Source organism: Hirundo rustica, chromosome 3 (genome assembly GCF_015227805.2).
Source record: "Hirundo rustica isolate bHirRus1 chromosome 3, bHirRus1.pri.v3, whole genome shotgun sequence".
Lineage (NCBI taxonomy): Eukaryota > Metazoa > Chordata > Aves > Passeriformes > Hirundinidae > Hirundo > Hirundo rustica.
In genome coordinates, this window is record NC_053452.1 from 69,647,878 (window position 1) to 69,663,947 (window position 16,070).

General features: G+C 42.1%; 1 protein-coding gene across 1 annotated transcript in view; it reads right to left on the minus strand.

The window, feature by feature from the left end:
- Nucleotides 1–8,414, minus strand: part of SLC16A10 (solute carrier family 16 member 10) — a 73,710-nt gene extending 65,296 nt beyond the window's left edge. Inside the window, exon 1 of the mRNA XM_040058607.2 lies at nucleotides 7,720–8,414. Within this exon, the coding sequence (XP_039914541.1) occupies nucleotides 7,720–8,086 (367 nt within the window). The 5' untranslated portion in view covers nucleotides 8,087–8,414. The remainder of the gene's footprint in view (nucleotides 1–7,719) is intronic.
- Between the last annotated feature and the right edge of the window lie 7,656 nt (nucleotides 8,415–16,070).

A 16,070-nucleotide genomic window follows, 5' to 3' on the forward strand; every position in this document is an offset into this window, starting at 1 on the left:
CTTCTTTTACAATGAAGTAGAAAGACTTACTTTACATGCATTTTTACTAATGCATTACTTATTTTACAATGCATTTTCTATTTACAATATTCTTATTGAAGCATCTTGAAAAAACAGCTAAAATCCAGTTTAGGACTCAGAAGACAACCTTTAATGCACATTTTACCAATCATTTCCAAGAGGACAATGGCTAGAGACTAAGAGAATTCAATTAATAGTTAACATGATTTGAATTACTTATTATTCCTCCAATCTATGTTCTTAAAAATGCAAAAGAAAAAAAAACACTATTGAGTACTTGGAAGATAAACGTAAAACCCAGCTCTGCTGAACAAAGCACACTACAGCAGATAAACAGCCAAAGATTACACTACCTCTGCTTACTCGGACTGGAAGTTGTGAAGCAATTCTCTTGCTGCCTTTTTTGCTGAGTACAAGTCCCTACCATCTAAGTCACACCGTGTTCTGTGGGATTATAGACGTGCTGCTGATAACAAAGAGGCTGGGCTCAACATCCCAGTAATTCCTTAATGGGTGTGGGAACAAACTAGCACTGATCATTTTTAAATTGGTCCCATCCTTACTAAAGGACTGCTATTAACTTAGCTATTAGAACCAGTCATTCCTATCCAGTTCCCATGAAAATTAAAATGCAATATCTAAAAAGAGCTTCTGTTACTGTAATAAAATAGATTTCTGAAATGAAAACAGATAGCATGGGATCACAAGGGATTGTTTTCTCAGAATTATCCTTTCTGTACATATTTGCTGAAGGTTGAACTGCAGTGGTCTAAGGCTGCATGGTTTGTTCACAAAATGAAAGAATAAAAAAAGTCTGTGGAAGATATAAAAAAGAACGTATATCATTCCTTCACACAAGGACTATTGTAAAACCAAGCAGTTATACTACCAGCGCTACATTAGCTTGGATGCAAATAATCAGTGCATCTCCTTCCCTGGAGCTCACAGGGCAGAAGTAATTCCAAACTGGGTAATTGCTGAGCATTATAGATGAATGTTTATTGAAAATCCTTATTTTCCTTAGCAATACAAGTTAGAATTTTCCAAATATTTTTCTCATTTCAAAGCATGATCTCTGATGTGTAGAATTCTATTAAAAGAGCGTGGCAGGCAGCAGGCACTCAGAAGCCTGAGGAGGTGTGTGCTGGTGCAGTATTTATGCTACCAGGTGAGGGAAATGTGGGAGGGGGTCAGCACAGTGCATGACACCGGAGGTGACAATGGATTGACTTTACCATCTCTGAGACCTTCAAACACCAAAAGCCTGAAACACCAACAATGCCAAGGTGGAGCAGGTGGTCTGATTCCTACTGTGAATCCAGCAAAGGGCTGCCAAGATAAGGGAACCGGAGCATCTGACACAGAATGAGAGGCTGAGAGAGGTGGTGTTGGTTAGGTTCAAGCAGGAAAAGCTGCAGGGGGCAATCTCAGCACGCACAAATACCCCATGAGAGGATGTGAAGAGACCGAGCCAAACTCTTCTCAGCAGTATTCTGACAAGAAGCAATGGACACAAATGGAAATAGAGAAAATTCCATTTAAAGGTAAGAAAAATCTTTGCTCGCAGTAGTCAAACATTGGCACTTTGGAGGTTGTGGGGTGCCCATCCCTGCAGATGATCAAAACCTAACTGGGCAAGGTCATTAGATGCCTGCTCTAGCAGACATTGCTCCAACAGTAGTAGAGGCTACAGTTAATTATCTCTAGTTAAGTCAAACTGGCTAAAAGAGTAAATGGACATATAGACATATTATGCTATCGTAGTTTAAGAGCAGTCTACTCCATTGCTTCATACAAGACTAGTAACTCAATAATAGAGAGAGAGATCAATAACATTTAAACTTCAAGGTGGCCTTCAATAACACTCCTTTAGAATGCTAAAGAAATCATGACAAAAGAGACTTAACATCATCAAAAAACTGCAAGTGTCCAGAGGCAAGCAGACTATGTTGAAAGATGAAATCATGTTTATGGATAGGGAAACACTAAGTACAGGTACATCTTGCTAAGTCTAAGAAAAAGGTTTATTAATAAACACACATGTTTTGCTAGCTTCCCCTTTAGACAGCAGTTATTTCAGGCAGCTCAAAAATGAGGAAGGAGTCTGAAAAACCTTAAAGAATGGTAGCCAAAAAATGGATGAGTAAAATGGCATTCAACAGACTACAGGGACCAACTAAACAAAACAAAGTTGAAGAGCAAGGAGTAATGAACACTGGAAAACTTCAAAGTCAACTAAGCTTCACAGACTGCAGGTACTAATAATAAGCAGCAAGAAATACATTATGCTATGTAAATAATGCAAAATAGACAGCACAATGTCATCACAGTACATCACTCATGCCAGAAAACAACAAAGCCTCATGTTGTAACGTGACACAGTACCTTTCTTCTCTACATTACAGAGAGTTAGAGCAACAGAGACATTGACAAAGAAGTAACATTGGGAGTATGAAAGGAAATTTACAAGCAACAAAACTCTCATGAATAAAGTACAGTAAAACTTAGTATTTCAGTGGATTTTTATGAAGGAGATTTAAGAGGATACAGTTTTGTCTGACAGGAAGCACACCAGAGCTCATAACTTGGGGCATGTGGATTTAATGCAGAGTGGTGACAATTGGCAATCATCTTTAGAATTCCATAGGGATGTTTCATCACTATGAAATTCAAGTGCTGCCTCTAAAGAAACCCACAGAAAACAACTGGTAACTAGCATTTCAGACATAATAGGAAAATTATTCTCCCTAACAAAGCTGTTTGTTGCAAGTTAACCTGCAGCTGGAACAGGAAGAACCTAACCCATGTGAAATCCAATATAAGAAAAAAGAAAAACAAACCCACAAAAGGACGACCTAAGCAATCACTCTGCAGAATAGCTAACAAGACTACAAGAGAAATGTTCCAGAGACATAAAAACATTGCATGTGTGTATGCATAAACAGTAGTGGTATTAATCATTTTGGTCTAAAAAAAGACAGCATACTACAGAAATTGCCTTCAACTTTCCAGTTTGACCCAGCCATCATATCAACTACTCCAGAATTCTTATTTACATAGGTATTTATAATCACAAAGCCGGGTCAAAGGAGTACAAAAATGACTGCAGCTGAATAAAATTAGTTACTGCTTATATATCAGGTTAGTTTTTGGGTTAGAACTCACTGTTGGTTCCCCACTCTGGTTTCAATAGCCACATAAACATGAGAAAGAAAGCAGACCACAGCAGCACTGATAATCATGTGCACTATTATAAGCAATTCCATAGTTTCCTCATTGATTTTTTTTGTTCAAAACCGAAGTCCAGCTTTTTGTGGAACTACATCCTCCACTGCAATGTAATCCTTATTGACCAAGGTGTTATACAGTAGTACACTTCCTCCTACCTCACACAAATTACACTTGTGTATTCTGATAATTTCTGTGTTCCAAATTTGACTTACTACATCTTAAAAATAAAAGTCAGTTGTTCTCTCATAAGCCACGTGACACAGGTCCAGCCTGCCAAGGTTCCCAATTTACTGGATACAGCAGCTCATAGATTTTCAAACATAAGTGTGGTTCTGAAAGACAGTTACACAACATGGACTTGAATTATATTGAAATTGCTGATGGTCTTTATCTCTGGAGGAAAACTCAGGGAGATATCAAAAGATTCAAGAAAAGAGTAAAGGAAATCTTCAAACTGTCCTGTGAAGTTATCCATTGTAGATCTCGGTAGTCATTGAACATTGTCTTCTCGGTATCTGAATTACAGCCTGAATGTGGAAGTAAAATCAGAGTTCTCCTCTCTGCCCTATTGAACTCTCAGCAATCCAGGACCAAGTGTCCTGAGAGTGCCAACGGTGTTGAGCCAGCCAATCAACCACCCTGATATCCAGATACATCACCAAAGGCTGCGCCTTAGAGAGCCAAGCCCAGAGGCATGCAAGCACACAGATAACCAGTCCAGGCAAGGTGAGGTGGTGTCTTCTAGGAACACTGGCTAACAAAGGAAACACGTGGATTCAGAACTCTAATCTCAGTACATACTCCCTGGGCAGGTGACACCTGTACACACAGGTGTACTTAATACTTACACACAAGAGAGTAATCCAGTAGAGTTACAGAACCAGCATTGCAAATCATAGAACAAGGAGCAATTAAAGTAGTGGAACTAGTAATTTTATCTGACTTTTTTTTTTTTTTTAATGAAACTGACCATTTTTATCTCTGTTGCCACTAGTATCATGGCATTTATTTGCCTTTTGAAAAAAAGTAGGGGTACATATGCATGTAAAAACCTATACAACAGAGGCACCTATCAAGAGAACAAAACATGGGGCTAGATGGGGCTCACAAATCTGAGATAATAACGGGACTGGCTCAGTGCTCCTCATCCCCATGTGACAACTCCAACAGGGAAAGGAACCAAGTGCTCTTCCTACCAGACCCTGGACTGGTCTGGACAAAATCCTTTCCCTTCCAGGGTGATCAGACTACAATTGCATTTGAACACTAGATGCTAACTAGGTCTGCCCTATTTCCAAGGACCATGACCCTCCTGTATTCCACTGCCATTGTTTTTTTCCACCCAATATGTGGCAGCAAAGAAATTAGGTTTTTGCTAATCTACATACCAAAATACTGTGTACTTGTTATATTAAATTTTGTTTTTCTTAAAATGGCATCCCTTGAAGGCATTTTTGAACCCTCTATGACCCACAAGTTTTACCATTAATATTCCTAAATCCAGCAACATTGTTAATGATCATTCTTTATCTTATTTATCCAGTGCTGATGCAGCATGCTGTAAACAGCCTTGCTGCCTTGCCAATACTTTGGGTTCCTTCTACTCCTCATCTGCTAGACAGAATCACTTCTTCACTACATCTTCCTCCATTCTGCCTCCTCCCTTTTTGCCTTTCACGCTGATAAACACCCACCCAACTACTAACACTAACAAGAATAGCATAGGCTATGATATTTAGTGACCGCCCATTTTGCCTTGCATGGGTTTTTAAGATATTACAAGATGTTAATAAGAGATACCAAAACCAGCTTTTATTATAACCTACTTGATTCCTCTTTTCAGGAAAAACACCAGGCAAGAGACAACTACTGACTGGTCTCAAAAGAGCAGGCACACAAAAACTTCTTGCACCACATGTGCTCTTGGCAATAGCTAAGTAATCCTATTGTTAAAAAAAACAAACAAACAAAAAAAACCCAACACAAAGCCACCACCACCACCAACACCTTTGGCACTGCGTATCAACTGCAAAATTCCACCAACACCTGGGGACCTTAAAGAAATTACCTGGAATACTCAAAAAATTACTGGCCTCTCTCTCAAAAAAAAAAAAAAAATCAGCATTTCAGATATTAATATTTTTCTTCCAGAAAGATTAGACTATTAAACTTTGCTTTCCAAAGTAAAGCCCCACAGCAAGAAAACTTTCATTACAAATTCCAGTTTTCCAATTCCTTGAACTTGACTAACTCAGTTACCACAGCCAGGTTTGAGTTGCCATCTGTCGAAACACAAGAGACTCAGTAGATTAAGTATTTGAATCAATACCATGGGAATGACCAGGCTAGACTTTTCTCTAACACTAAAATCATAGTGACTTTTCCCTTCCAGTATCCCAACTCATCAAGGGCCTCTCAGGCATTAAAAGGAAAGGAACACTTTATCTGCTGTACATTTGTTTACAGGAGACTTCTTGTATTTGCAGTCCTCCTTCACACGCATTCAAGTCATCTAATCCAGGCAGCTATCTTGCAGTATTTCCCCCAGTTTGAACCCATTTGGATTTCAAAAAAAGCAAAATTAGCGCTTTCTACATTACCCAAACCAGAATACATCTGATAAAGCAAAACACAGTGCAGCTATAGCTTTTTTTTTTCCTCAAATCACTTAAAAAGCAATACAGGAGGAGCTGACTGCATCCAGGACTCAGAACTCTTCCTGTTCTTCTAAGCAGGATGCAAAACAACTAGGCTCTAAAGCCAGGTTATATTTCCCTCCCTCCCCCCTCACCCCCACTTTTTTCTGCAACTGGGCAAATTTTCAAAAACTTGAATGGAGCACACCCACAATCTCACCTCACTTAGACACCAGTAGTGCAATTACCCTTCTGGAAGGTAGGAGATAATTTCAGTCTCTCTCTTGTTGATTATTTTGACTACAGTAACAACAATTTTTAAGAGGTTGTTACTACCCAACCAGATACTCAGAAAAAGCAGTTTTTACACTTCTGTACAACTAACAGGCAGAGGATCAGCCCCCCATTCGCTTCTGCATTTCTGACTGGCCAGGGGCTCCCAGGTCAGTATGCAAACGTTCACAGCACGCTCTCTGAATCTCATCCTTCTCCTATTCGGGCTAAGGAGTCTAGGCACCTACTTCTGGATGTGCATTTCCCTGCTGAGAATTAGGCACCGCTCAACCTGACATGCAGATGTAGCTTCCCATCCTCCTAGCTGAGGAGCACTGGGGAATACACCTTGTATATCGCTGCAAACTGTTCAAATGCTGGAGAGAACAACACTTAATGCTCACTCCACCGCAGCTTTTCAGCTTTCCTACTTCAGTCCAAACACCTGCCCTGGTTTTCTACTTCAGACAAAAATAGTTAGTAAGCTGCAGAAGGAAAATTAACTTCTTTGTCTTAACACCTCAACTTTAGGCCCGTTTATGCAAATATTAAGGAAGACATAAATTTTAAAAGCTCTGTAACACCCACTCTGTACTGAAAAAGTTTTCTAGAAGGCTTACAACCCTGCAAGGCTAGACTTTTTTTCAAGAAAGGAGCCAAAACATAAAAGACACTGTTTATTCTTCAGTATTTAACTTTAATAATTTAACACAATGCTATCCTTTATGTAAGTCAACTTTATTATTTACTATAACATAATTTTAATTCTGTTCCTTAATTTCAATTGTCGGTATTCCAAGAACCAAAAACTGCATTTCCTCAACTTTGACAAAGTCAGAGTACAAGACACTTTCAACAGAAAACTTACATAAAATAAAACAGGACGCATGTTTACCTTTTAACTAACTGAATCTCATGTGTCTAAAGTGCTTTAGATCAGGAACGTGTGAGAGTACTCTTAACGTCTCTAAAGTTTAGTAAACATCATTAACTTCACTGGTGAGTTTTGTGACATTGGTTGCAGCAGTAAATCTGCGCATAAAAATGCTGGGTTTGGTAACTGTCAAGCCCATTCTTGACATATTCTAAGTGTCACTATACCCCACTAGTAATTTACTATTTAGACTAACCTTTAGGCTAACGGGGGCAGGGGAAAAAAGGCTTCTGAGACCAGAAGCGTGCATTGTAAGCCATAACGCACGACAGCGGACGCCTAAAGATCCAGCTGTGGAAGAAGCGGGAGCACACCTGCTCCTCTCCCGCAGCTTCTCCCCCGCTACCCAGCAGGTCGCTGCTCGGGGGGCAGGGTTACGAGCGGGCACCCTCGCAGGGAGGGGAGGAGAGCTGCCCTCTCCCTCGGGGGGGATTGCCGAGCGCCCCAGCAGGCTCCGGCCCGGCCCTCCAGAGGGGTCTCGCTCCCGCGGCCCCCCGGAGCTCGGGCACTGACTGCCGGAGCGAGAGCCCCCGGCCGGGGACACCTCCTGCGCCCGGGAGGCAGGCGGGGAAGGCCCGAGGCGGAGCGGGCTGGAAGCCACCCCGTTCCCCCGCCGCCCCTCACCTGTTTTAAAGACCAGCTGCTTGTCCTCGCTGCTGCCGAAGAGCCGGAGCATGGAGACGAAGAGGACCCCGCACGAGTTCTGAATGCCGAAGACGGCGCCGTTGCACCACATGGCGGCCAGCATCACCACCCAGCCCCAGCCGCCCTCGGGGGGCTCCGGCGCCTCGGAGCTCCCGGGGCAGCCCGGGCTCCCGGGGGCCTCCGCCGCCGCCCGGGGCTGGGCCCCGCTCTCGCCGCTCCCGGGGTGCCACTCGCCGCCGTTCTCCCTCCGCGGCTCCTGGACGGCCGGCGGGCCGGGCACGGGGGTCGCTGCGGTGGGATCTCCCCCAGCGCCCTGCTGCTCCAGCTGCTCGCTCACCGGCGCCATCCTCGGAGCGGGCGGGAGACCCTCCAGGCGCTCCGCTCCCGCCTTCCTTCTCCTCGCAACCTCTCGTCCCCTACCCGCTTCAGCCCCTGGCTGCGGGCATCGTGCGGCGCCCTGTCTGTCCCTGTCTGTCCGCCCGCCGCTGCGCGGGACCGAGAGAAGCCAGCGCACGCCCTCTTCCCGCCGCAGCTTTATTTTGAAAGGGGGGCACCCTCGGGGGCGTCAGCAGCATGAGCGCTTTCCCTCCGCGCCGATTGGCCGCGGGAAGGGAGGAGGGAGGGGGGCCGGGGAAAGGCAGGAGAAGCCACGCTCCCCTCCTCGCCCCCCCCACCTCGTCCGCCGCTCCGGCTCCCCGGCGGAGGGGGTGGAGCGGGGCGGGACCGCGCCGTGTCGGCGGCAGCGAGCGCACCGTGCCGGGGCTGCGCGGGGAGGGGAGCGGGAGAGCGGAGGGCGAGGCTGGCAGGCAGCTGTTAACGGCCGCCGGGAAGGGGGCGGGAGGCGGGCGGGAGCCCCGAGCCTGCACACGGGTACCGCGGGCTGCCCTCGGCCGGCAGAGCGGTAAACAAGCCCCTGGCCCCGCTCCCGGGCCCTGTCCGCTCCCCGCGAGGCAGGGCAGCTGCGCCCAGCGCTGTCCCGCCCGAGCTGGGAGAGGGGGGAAACTCTGAAACTTCCGCCCCGGCCGTTTGCAAACAGCAACGAAATAAGGAGAAGCCGCCCCAAGACGCGCGCCTCCCGCCGCGCACGCCCCGACACGGCCACGCTCCCGGTGATGACCGGCTCTCGGCCCTGCCCGGCGCTCCCTGGCCTCTGCGGAGCTCCGGCGCCCACCCTCCTCCCCGAGGGCAGGGCTGCCAGCCCCGACGAGGAGACGCCCAGCCCCAGGCCTCTCGGGGCACCCGCTGTCCTCCGGGACAGCTGTCCATCTCCCCTTGGGACGCCCTGTGCCCGGGGAGACCGTGCGGGAACCGCTTCTGCCCAGTGGTCTTTCCTGCTTCTTAACAAAAGGAGAGAAAGCACTCCCTTCTGCACACCTCTTGACATGTTTCCTTTGCACGTGTGATAAACATTAACTATTTTTTGTTCACTGGAGATCAAATAACTCAAGATAACAGGAAGTTACTATGTTACTATCTAAGCTTATAGGCAAACATACCCTTGCCCAATTTCTTTTCTCTCTCTCTACTTGCTTAATCAGCTTTAAGTTTCAGGAATTCCAGCTTACAACTACAGCCTTCATCTCTGCGACCACCGAGGGACAGAAAGAGACCCTCCCAGCAACACGTCACACATACATCATCAGAGGAAAGAAGCAAGATAAAAGCAAGACTGAAAAACCTGCCAATTCACGGCAGTTGGTGGAGCGAGACTCCCCTGCCGTCCAGCGCTGTATTTGCCTTTGCTTTGCTTGCTGCAATGTAATAAATTCCTATTGGAACTTTTCTTCGTGTTCATAGTCTATTACAAGGAGTGTTAAATGACAAGTTTTTGATCCATGATCTTGCTTCCAGACCTGCAGACGCACATCCGTTCCGCTGCTCGGCAGATACTTAGGTTTTTAGCAGTTTGGGCTGGATGAGGAAGAGAGCTTCTTGAAAGAAAACCAGCTGATTAAATCTGGATGTCTCGTCTTTCCCAGTGAGATCTGGAGGGCTCAAAGCATCCTCTTGCATTCATACACCATCCCAATTTCTTCCCACAGAGCCTGGGCTGCTACTGCTATGCCACTGTGCCATCCAACTCCCCAGCCTGCCAAAGCCTCTTCCTCCTTTTCTGACCCTGATTCACTTTCTCCATCCTACCTACCAGTGGCCGTACAGAAAAACAAAGCTTAGTCCAAAACAAAGCACAAATTCTCAAGAACGTGTCTTCTGGTTCAGCACACGTTGCTCTCCACATGAAAAGTAGCAGTAGCTGAAGAAAGAAAACCACGTAACAACGTAAAATACATTTACTATTACAATGAAGAGCATTTTATAGATGCACTAATCTTGTTACGCATTCAGTCTTGTTACTCATGCCCTTTTAAATTAAACATAAAAACATTTCACATAAACATACAGCAGTAGAATTCAGAAAAAAAAAAAAAAAAAAAAAAGCCCAGCAATGAGACACAATATAGTTTTATGAAATACATAAGTATTACCAAAGCAAAGAGAGAATATTTGGCCAACCACTGAAAAACACATCTGTTCGTTCCCCCCAAGGAACGAATAAGTCTGGATGCTTATTAAAACCCCAAGCCTATGATAAGCTTAACTATGCTCAAAATATTTCATAAGCAATTCAACGTGCAAAAGTTAACAGCTCACATTCTCCATGAAGTGTTTGTCCAGAGGTTGTTTTCTAAATCTGATGAGTTTCCTTACAATAATTAAAGCTTCCTCCAGAATATAACGTTTTTGAACAGTTATGACAGAGCGAACAAACCTTTTTGGCTTTCAGATTCAATCTTCATTGCATTCATTGCATTTGTCAGCAACTATTAACCTAATTAAACTTTCATAGAAACTGCATAGAAATAAACAAGGGCAAAATCCAAGACTGGATCTTAATGTGACTGGTGCAAGTGGTCATGGTTCCACAAACTCTTGGACATGTTTCTAACTCTTAGTGAGATTCCTCAGATAGGAATCCTGAATGGAAGCCTGTGAACTGAATGATGGAAAGTCAAATCACCTTGAAGGAAGTGCAGTGTGTTTTTTTAGTTTCGGACAGTGTTCTGTGAAGCTCAAGGCTCTCTCTTCATATTTTTCAAGATAGTATTTATGTACTGCAGTTTCATTTGCCTGTTTCCTATAGACGCTACAGTGACTCCCCCACATTTTAAGATAAAGGATGTGTCTTTAAGAATACCCATTGTGAACATATTGTGTGCAACTTCCACTTTTGTGCACTTTTTAGAAAAGATTCTATTTTTCCAGCCATTAAGTGTTTCTTACACCCAGACTGGTATGAACAAATTATTTTCCATTTCTCCTCACATTGGATGCATATTCAAAAAATCAGATTCATCAGTACATACAGTTTTTACAAATGTGATGTCCATAACTATTCTGAATTTCTTAAATATTCTGTACCTTGTTTTCCTCCTGCTATTTAGTTAAATTAAAAAAAAATGTATTTATATTAAACAACAACAACAAAAAATTTAGGCTCATGGGATCTTCCTTTACAGGCTTTAAGTAGGTATCTAGAGGAACTTTGTACCTCTTTGTTACACTCTGCTCCTCTCAAGAGCTAAGCCTCTTCCCTTTTGAGAGAGGTCTCTTGAGATCTCAGCTGTTTCCCTAGTAGTTCCCAAGAACAAGAACAGTAAAATCTCACTCTTCATAGTCAAATAGTTTCCATAGAAAATGTGCTTTACAAACAGAATATGGGTAGGTTTGACTGCAGTTTGATTTATGAAGTTTTTGATTTCTGGGGTTTTTTTTGTAACCCCAAAGATTCACAATAAAAGCACTGGTGTTTGAGTTATTGCTATCAACGAATTTTAGAAGTATTATTTAAAAAAAAAAAAAAATAATACTAGCCCTGGAAAACTATGTGAAAAGAAAGCCACATTTGTGGCTCTGCTAGTTGGGCCCTGTATGTTCACAAGAAAAAGAGCTGAAAAGGGAAAAGGAAGATAGGCATGACATAATCACCATAAAACAGTGAAAATAAAGAGGTTACAGAGATATAGAAGATATACCTTGTATATATATAATTGCGTATGTTTCAGCTAAATACTTGTTATAAACAAAAAGTAAAAAAAATCATCAAACAGATAGCAAAACAGAGAGAAAAGTGGAAAAAAACAAGAGAGTACGGATAAGCTGAGAAATGTGATGTGAGGAAAGCTTTGGGTTAGATTATCTAAGATTCCTTCCTGTTTATGGTAATGTGCTTATTTTACATGTTTTATTAATACCTTACAGCTGAGAACAAACAGCAATTGTGCACGCAAAAGACAAAATAGTCTGCGACAGACATCTGCTATGGTGGTACTTAGGCTGTGCCTATTTTAGGATCAATACATAAAAGGCCAATGCCAAAGGAGGAATTTGCCCTATCATTTGTGGACTTTCAAAAGCCCCAGGGGCTGGGAAATGGCATCTTCTGCAACCCTATCTGAAATTCTAGCCAGCTCCCCATTAAACATTGACTCACTTTCTCACAAGCGATTGAAAATAGACCAGGGCTTCAGTAGTTCCCACATGCAGCATTTTCTTTGACCATAAAGAATATTTCAATTGCTTATAACTTACAAAAAAAATTTACCTATGTTGTTGAAGCATGCTGTTAGTGACACACGAGGGCAGCTTTTCCATAAACCATTTTATTTTTAAAGCTTTTCCAAGTCATGTAGCATTCCACAAATATAAAGTACACAGAATGTCAAGACTGAAGAGTACACGTTCAGAGAGTTTAATTCTTCCTTCTTCTGTTCTTCTGATTAGAATCTGTACTGTAATCAATGAAAAGGATGTGCCTACATCATCCAGAAAAAAATAGGTCTTCAGAAAAATGCCTAACTTTACCACAAATTTCCATCAAGCTGTACCGTAGAAGCAAATCCAAGAAACAGAGGAACTATACAGAGAGGACATGAGGCTAACATAAAACCTTGTGCCCAGTTAGACTAGTGCACAACATTAATGACTAAGCCTTTCTGTTCTTTAATTTTCAGCTAAGACACCTATTCAGCAGAAGGATATGGACTTAGGCCAGAAAGACGATATAAACAGGATAACCATTAAAACACAAAAACGCACGGTATCGCCAATTGCGCGAAGATCGACATTAGATTAAATCCTATTCAGTATGCAGTGTTTATGCATCTCTCAGCCAGACAGGATGTTCTACTGATGTTTCAGACTTGGCTCCAGCTGAGTTGTACGAACTACCAGAGCTGCATCTGACTGCTGAGCAGATGAGTCACATTTTCAAAGGTAAAAACCACAGATTTTGCTTGTTAACTCTGGGGATTGTTGAAAGTGTCTAACCTAAATTTGATATTGCCTGCAGTAGAAGTTTTCTAGACTGCTGTTAGTTGTCAAGATACAGGTTCCCTCCTAATTCCAACCAATACGAGAGAGGGAAAGAAGGTAGACTAAAAGTCTAACTAGTTAAGCTAAGGAAAAGCAATACGTCCAGTTCCCAATTCCACATTTACTTAAAACATCAGTTCCAGACTTAACTTTTTCCTTTTTTAGTTCACCTTATGGCTCTGGTCTGGCTTCTTTGCAAGTTAAACTCATGTCTAGTTTATCATTCAGTGAAGAGTGGATGGGACGTGACCAGCTGTCGTCTGGAATACGGCTCACACATGGCTGCTACCATTAAAGGTGAGCAAGTGGAAGAAAGCGGCAGTCAGTACCCATGAAAGCCATCTGTCCCTGCCAGTCCCCAGCTGCACAATGGTAAATTTTTGAAAGTAGACTTTTAGTGCAGGATTTCTCTAGCCTACCTTGTCGCTGTCTCCGCTGTGAACCTCTGACCAGGGACGTCATCTATGTAGTGCTGATAGGTGGGAACAGGGGCACGAATTACTTTAAACATTCGAATTTGGTGAGTTAAGTAATACTGAAGGAGCCCAGATGTAGCTTAGATGTATGAGTGAGAACTCTAGACACCTAAAATTTGGTGAAATTAATCCCACCCGTGGCTATTAAGTTGAAGAACATCTTAAGATAATTTTTATTCTGACCTCAAACACGGAATTTGTTTTGAACCTATTGCTAAATGAGGAAGCATGAAGAATACATTGTCCTAGCATGATCATTCACCTCTCTCTTGGCAGGGAAATCACTACCAGAGCTGGCAACATTCTCATTCAACTTCAAAGTTAACATCTCCTTCAAATGAGCAGGAACTGCTTCAAGCCATTATTTCAGGCTGTCTTCAGGCTTGGTTTGATACTACTACGCAGGTCAAGTATTTCATATTGCGGGCATTATCATAGGATCCAAGCACCTCAGAGCTCCTTCCTTTGTTTATGTAGATTTAACATCTTCCAGACCACCTTTGCAATCTCAAGAACTCAATGTTCTTTTCAACAAAAGTTTGGAGTGCCAGAGAAGCAAATGTCTCGCCAAATCAACCAAATCAGATTGTTGTCTAGAAGCAGTTTTTACTTGGTTGCTCAGTGGCCACTCAGTTAAATTTTCAGGTGGCAAAAAGCTGAAAAAGAAAAAAACTACTGCCTCTGACAGCACTACCTGGAGTGGAAAAACCACCAGGAATAGAAGCTACACCAATCTCACTAATTTCAGTTTTAAGAATTCTGATTTCTATGGAAGTTAAATTAACTTTGTTGATCACTGTTGTCCATTTAGTGTGTGTTTTTCTGTATTAAAGGCTCTAGCAAGGGCTGGCAGGTGGTAGTGGCCCCATTTTAAGGCATGATTTAAAACACTGTCAGCATTTTATTTACTAGGTAAGCAAAACTGTGTATCTAAGGGAGTCAATTCAAATATTAAGTCATATGAAAACTGTTAACAAAGTCTTCCATGTAGAAAGTCTACTTGCATTTGCAAATTGAGCAGATTTGTGTTGAGAAATACATTAAAAAATCTGACATTTTAAGAGGCTGTTATAGAGGTACTAAATACAGCAAAGAATAGTTTTGGGCTGTACATATTTGCATGGAAGTATTTAAACTAGGGCATTAAATAAACTATATAGGACTTTAAATATACGGTAAATAATTTCATGCATCTAGCTGGTACAGAAGGACTTAATTCCACTCTGTATTTCTACACAAGAAGAGTCTCTTTAATATGTGAAAGATAAAAAAAAAGTTACCTTTTTTCATTTAAAAAAAAAAAATCTAAATTATTGATCTCAGTCTACATCTATTTTTTAACTATCATCTGAAATCCTGAATTTGAAGTTGGCTATCCCAGAAGAAAGAAAACAATCTTTTGCAGGTCGGAAAAAAAAAAAAAAAAAAACCAAAAAACACCCCAAAAAAAACCCCACCACATACTCTCTCTGGTTCACTTTTCTCCAATTGGTAGGTTATTTAACACACAATTCATTCCATGTATGGTAATATAGATAAGATAGATTTCAACAAAGGTGTGTGAAAATGCAATATTAGTTTGCAATGACTGTATTTTGTGAAATAAACATAACAATTCTTCTTAGCACCATTAAATATCTCCTCTCTTTCAAAAGCAAAATTAAATTCTTCATTCTGCCGATAGGGATTTTTTTTTTAAGTTGAATAAATCCTGTATCAGTGACCTTCCTCTAAATACATATTTACTTTGTGGCTAAGTAAAAAATATACCACTTGTTTGAAAGTAAGCACATTCATCGGCCCTGCACTTTCTATTTATATGTGATAAAACCCATCCCTACCAGATTAATGGGATAATCATCATTTTACAATAAAAAATAAAATAAATGAATACAGAAAGATTTCTAGTGTGGGATATATTCACACAAATCAATTTCATTAAGGAATCCCTTTATTAATGCCCTCCCCATTACTCAGACTGAAGAAGACAATGTGCTCCCCCTGGGCAGCCTCAGCCATGAGGAGTACCAGGTTACCTTATAGCTGGTTGTTCTTAGTGCAGCAGTTACTTGGAAGCCAGATGTGAATCCTTCAGGTTCAGTGGCTCCCAAGTGCTCTCTGTCCTCCCTCCAAAACAGCGTTTTTCATATCTCAAGAGATGCACATAGGTTAAGGTTCCTCTCTGGGAATCCTAGATGCATTCCCTAAGACGGATAAAATTAATAATCAATTTTCTTTACCATCATAATGATCTTCCCAATTATTTAAAATAAAGACTATGTAAAGATTTTGCATTATAGAAGCTTCTGATCACAGCGCTGTGACATAGCAAGACGAGTTGTCAGGCAGAATTATTCAGTATATAATAGGTCTAACCATTTAGGTGTCTGTTGGTGTCACATATTTTAGTTAGAAACACTTAAAAGAAAACTTCCCTCCTTCTCTCATCAGGGTGAAATCAAGGGCATCTTATTTTAACAC